Source organism: Eimeria tenella, genomic scaffold (genome assembly GCF_000499545.2).
Source record: "Eimeria tenella Houghton genomic scaffold, Eth_scaff18, whole genome shotgun sequence".
Classification (NCBI taxonomy): Eukaryota; Apicomplexa; class Conoidasida; order Eucoccidiorida; family Eimeriidae; genus Eimeria; species Eimeria tenella.
In genome coordinates this window covers 202,321-207,537 of record NW_013541630.1, presented here as the reverse complement: position 1 = coordinate 207,537, position 5,217 = coordinate 202,321, and the positions used below count along the sequence as shown (strand labels likewise).

Here is a 5,217-nt window from a genome sequence, read left to right as displayed (position 1 = left end):
AAGCCGATATAAATATGGCATGTGCCTCTATGTCTCTGTCCGCATGCATTGAACCTTACTAACGGCAACTTTCGTGTGAGTATGACCAGTTATAATACCTAATTATAGCCTAAGCCACTCCTTTATAGCCGCGAGCACTTCATCGTTGCCTGGCTCTATCACCAGGTAGTGGCCCCTCTCCCCCTCCAAGATATCCAGCCGGCGCTTTTGTATATGCGCCCCCGACTCATTCATAAACCGTATGCTGCCCTGAAGAATGCAAGCAGAGGCAAATGCACAAATTAAAGACATTTGACAAATTTGAAACCAAAGATTCAAGAGCGAGGCCAAAAAACAGGTAAAGAAGATATTTTAAAAATTGCGCTGCAAGCTTCAGGGCCCAACGATAAAAAATTCGGAGCTGATTCAAGGCCACCTAACCTATGCACTATAACATGTGCTAAGGGTCTAACGGGCAATCTTGCTAAATCATGGCTTTGAGTGTTGGGAACTGAGCTCTAGGCCGTACTCCCCTGACGTGGCAATGCCCGCAGTAAAATATGAGTGGACTGAAGGGCCTCTGCTGCACGCTATGACATTATGAGCCTGCTGTTGCTGCTGCTGCTAGGGCTACCGCACGTGCTGCAACTTTAGCTGGTATTGCTGCTGCTGTATTGCTACTGCCGTTACTGCTACTGTTGCTGCTGGTCGTGCTGTTTCCCAAGAAGCTGACTTGTGGCTCCACGATAGAGTCCTCCCTGGCATGTATAATTAGAAGGGCAATGTGCAGTGGAATGAATTTCGCATTCAAGTGCACGCGGGGCACAGCAGCCATCACCTCAGCGGCTAACCGAGCCGGGATCTTCAACGGGCACGTCACCAGTGGGTCCTGCAGTGCAGCAAATTAATGCACAGCCACACAGAGACAAAACAAAGAAAGCGGAATAAACCGAAACATCACTTGTTCTACAAGCGTTCAAGAGGAAACGTGTGAATCAACCTGCATTCCCATGGGTCCTCTATGGTGGAAAAGCAAAGGCGAATTAAGAAGCACTCATGTGAAGATAGCAAAACGCACGTAAACATCGAGCATTCTGGCCAGTGAAATGTGTGAAAACGCGAATATGAATCAATGTGGACAACTCATTACGAAGACAGCATGAAAACGTACAGGTGGAAATGTAGCTTGCAACCGCAAACAGGAATATTTTGTGGCCACGACACCTTTTCTGTCACGGAAAACAAAGAAAGCCTCAAAAAGGGCAATGCAGAAACCTGAGCTGAGTAGGGTCAACAGTATCATTTTCGTGCGCGCCCCAAGCTTGTGCTTGGCACGGCAAAACTCCCCCGCAAAACCTCGTGAAGAGTACAAAATTGAGCGCAGAAACCTGAATTGAATTAGACCAAGCACAGATTTCTTATCCCACCTCGTTCTTCTGGTCATCAACCCACGGAAGCCGAGCCGGAGGCACCTTGACCACCCCCAAATGCGGAGCCACACGAGACAAGACTCCCCCAACTTTTGTCATGGTTCTGTTGTAGGCCCCCGAGCTGGCCTTTTCTATGGACAGCATGGGCGCCAGAGCGACGCAGCCAACAATGCGAGGCCTTATGTCGTCGGAGGCCCCACTGGGGGCCCCCGTGGGGGCTCCTGAGGGGGCCCCTGTTGGAGCCTCCGTCAGGGTACCGGAAGGGCTTCCCGTCGACAGCGCTGCCGAGGGGGCCCCTTCGGGGGGCTCCACGGGGGCCCCTTGGGTGGAGCTGTGGGGGGGCCCCTGGCGGGGGGGCGCAGCTGGGGCCTCCTGGTGTGGGGCCTCAGACGTGGGGGCCTCGCGGACAAGCCAGTGGTGAGTTTCGCCCATGATCTCTAAGGCGCGAATTACTGAGAAGCCACCCATGGAAATGCCCACGAGGTAAATGGGGGGCGGCTGCTGGTCGCCCGAGGGCGCTGGGGAGCCCCCGGTGGCGGGCCTAGCGCTGATATCTGCGGCTACGAACTCTGCAAAGGCAATGACATCCATAGCGAAGTTGTCGAGGCGTTCAACGCTGCAGCGGCGGCCCTTCCAGCCCTCCGAGAGGCCAAAACTCTGCAGGTCCCCGGCATAGACGGAGCAGCCCCAGCGGTTGAGCTGCTGCACCCAGCTGCCTTCGTAGATGCACCAGCGCAGGCACTGTCGGCCGATTGGCCGTACAGCCTTAGCTTTCCCTCTGCCGCGTCTTTCCTTTGCTGCTGCTTCAGGTGCTGCTGCTGCTGCTGCGGCTGCGGCGGGCGCCGCTTGCGCTGCACCCGCGGGCGCGGCTGCAGCCGGGGGAGCTGGAGAAGGCAAGTCGGGCTCGCCTGGGTTTAGGTGCCTTAGAAATTCGAATCTCGCGTGAGTCTGTACACCGTGAATAAAGAGAGCCACCGTCTTCGGCTGCTGTACCCGCCACGCATACAGCGCCAGCTTCAGGCCGCTGGGGCTCATCACGGACTCCACCGCGGGAGAGCCGTCCAGGGGGTACAGCACCTCCCCGGGGGCGGGGAGCCTTGGCTTGAATTTCCGACCCATGTCTATGTAGGTTCGGGGCTAAGTGTCTACGGGCTACGGCTCCGCGTTATCGTCTCCAGCACGCAGCAACTTGCCAGAGTTAAATCTCCCGGTATCTGGAGTTGACGACAATATTCAAGGATGCCGCATTTGTGAAGGAAAAGAAACGGAGAAGTAGCAGGTGGCTGTGGGTGCGGCAAGACCTGCAAAAATGCTACTCACGTCAGGCTCTGCTGAGGCAGGCAGCGCAAAAATTCGGCAGCGACGGCCAGATATTGGAAAAGGTACGATTCAATGATGAATTTCGATCTGCAAATTAAATGGACCAACTGCTGAGACTTTTGTGGCATACAAACAGAGACAGTGCCACGCGAGCGTGCTATCTAGACACTGATCCCAACCCCAAGGAGAGCAACGGCCGCCCTTCTTGCGGAAACCCAGCAACAAATTCACCCTGTTACCTTTATTTTTTATTTAAACAGTTGCTAAATAATATTGAAGCCAAAAGAATAGCTATTTGTCTCCATCCACCCCCACGGTAACCTGTATTCAAGGCATGAACGTGAATCTTCAGAAACACAGCACAGATCTCCTACACGCCACTGCGCGCAACTGCGAAGGAGATCGACGTGCACATCCTGTACACCCAAATGCATGCAGCATAGGCTCATATCTGCGTTTGTTTGTGATGTTCACACGATTGCACACCAGCGTTCCGAAAGATGCGCGTTTGTCTCTATAATAATCTTCCCCACACCGGTATACATTGCCCTGAGAAAGTTTACCGGGATTTTTCTGTGTAGTTGTTGGTGTACTTCTCTCCATAACGGCACAAAGCTCAGCAGCAGATCCGTTTAGCTAAAACTTGGTCCGTTGTACCGGAGGAGAGGGAAAGAGACCTGTGCACGGTGATCTGTTGGCATCTTGCCCACGAGCGGCCGTAAGCCCTCTGCGCGCCCAACCGACTAAGCAATCTTAGATTGATGATATAGATAAATGAAACACTAATATGTAGTGTGCTATGGATATTTCAGAGAAAAAGCCGGCTGGCAAGAAGTCCTGGGGCAAGCCCAGCAGTGCCGAAAACTGAACCAGCTAATAGCCACTCAGGAGTCGTAGTTACGGGATGTTACACTAGGAAGTCTAAGATGAGGAGGCAGGGACACTTGCTAAACACTTTGTCGTCTGCCGTTCCATTATTTATTTTAAAGTATTTAAAATATATATATGTATATTCGTGGGGCAACATGAGGGTAAACGGCGGCTGTAATCTGACGGGGATACCCAGGTACCAGCGCTTCCATTAATAAGAGAGTAATATTGTTTGAATAGTTTGGCAATTCGTACTTTCACGCAAACGGCACCCAGAAGCCACATCAAGCCGCAAGCCTCCGGGCTTGGCCTGCGCCCAAGCTGCAACAGGGAAAGCGCTATGCATCCCCACCCTTTCGCTCATCAAATACCACATTTCATCCGACACTTCTGCCTCTTCATGAACAGCCACAGTCCAATCAATGCAGGGAATCCTTTAAGCCGTTTACCCAGTGCGTCGCTCCCTCACCCCCCCTCCGGCGCCTGCCACCCGCGAAAAGAATAGGGTTAATATCTCCCAGTCTTTTCTGTATCTTTTACTGCTGTTTTTCATCTCTGCTGTAGCTTTCAATTCTTCCGTTAGTTGCTGTTCACGGTCTTCTCTAGTCTCTGTCTTGACTACGTTTCCCCTCCAGGGCACTGCCTTAAACTTGGCTGCCGAAGGAACTCCTCTCTACCGAAACGCCAAAGTAAACTGTCTACCCAAAACGGCAGTGACGTGAGTTTTTTACTAGGCAGAAAGTGACTTTAGCCGCCTCTCTTGCCACTGCTTCCATAAGAAGCAATGAAACCAACATTCCACTGTAGGGCTGGCCGTCACTAGCTCACAGTGATCTGCCAGTCTTGAGCCTCAGCCACGATCCCATAGGTCTACCCAGAAACAGCTCCACATCAAGCTACCCAACACTTACGCCTTGCAGTAGCTTGAAGCGCCAATCCTGTGCAAGTGGCACTTTATGACTCACAAAAACACCGGAGAAAAATGTTAGCCCCCCGGTGTTCGGGGAACTACATTTAGGCCCTAAAAAGGGCTTTCACGCCACGAAGAACGAACATTTTACTGTATCCATCTGTCTATCGACAAGGTTTGCTTTACGTAAACAAACACTCGAACACTTCCCCTAAGCGTCTCCCCTGTGATGCCGCTTTGCCAAGGGTTTACGAGTTTACTTCGCTGCTCAAAACACTACCGAAAAACAACTAGAACGTACGCTTTGGTGGCAGCCAAACAGTCAGAGAGTAGAAAAAATTACAAGCTTACAGGGCAGCGGTAGAAAGCACGAAGCCACTCTGTTCATCTAGAACTGTGAGCGATGGCCTCAAGTCAAGCTCGAGCTGTCCCCAACAGATGCTCAGATGCTCACAGAGACAGACCGCACGTTACATTAACCATAATTCCTTACGGACTGCGACTAATCCTTTGTTTCCTCAGTGTATTCAAGTATTTCGGTAGGGAGTGAAAAGGTGAGGTAAAGAGAACAAAGTGACCACGGGCACTAATACTGGGCCTCGAGGTCTTTTGAAGTGCCGTGCTGACTTTGTGCGATGAACGCCAAGCACTTCAAATTGGGCGCCAAACTTCACCACCTGCTTTCTGCAGATAAATTATTTGGGTTTA

At 51.8% G+C, this 5,217-nt stretch overlaps 1 protein-coding gene across 1 annotated transcript; it reads right to left on the bottom strand.

The window, feature by feature from the left end:
* Positions 1-102: 102 nt before the first annotated feature.
* ETH_00017885 (uncharacterized protein) lies at positions 103-2,528 on the bottom strand (the record flags this gene model as incomplete). The annotated part of the gene is made up of 3 exons (XM_013373885.1): positions 103-249; positions 713-868; positions 1,407-2,528. 3 exons carry the CDS (start codon positions 2,526-2,528, stop codon positions 103-105), a joined length of 1,425 nt encoding a protein of 474 aa, XP_013229339.1.
* Positions 2,529-5,217: the final 2,689 nt, after the last annotated feature.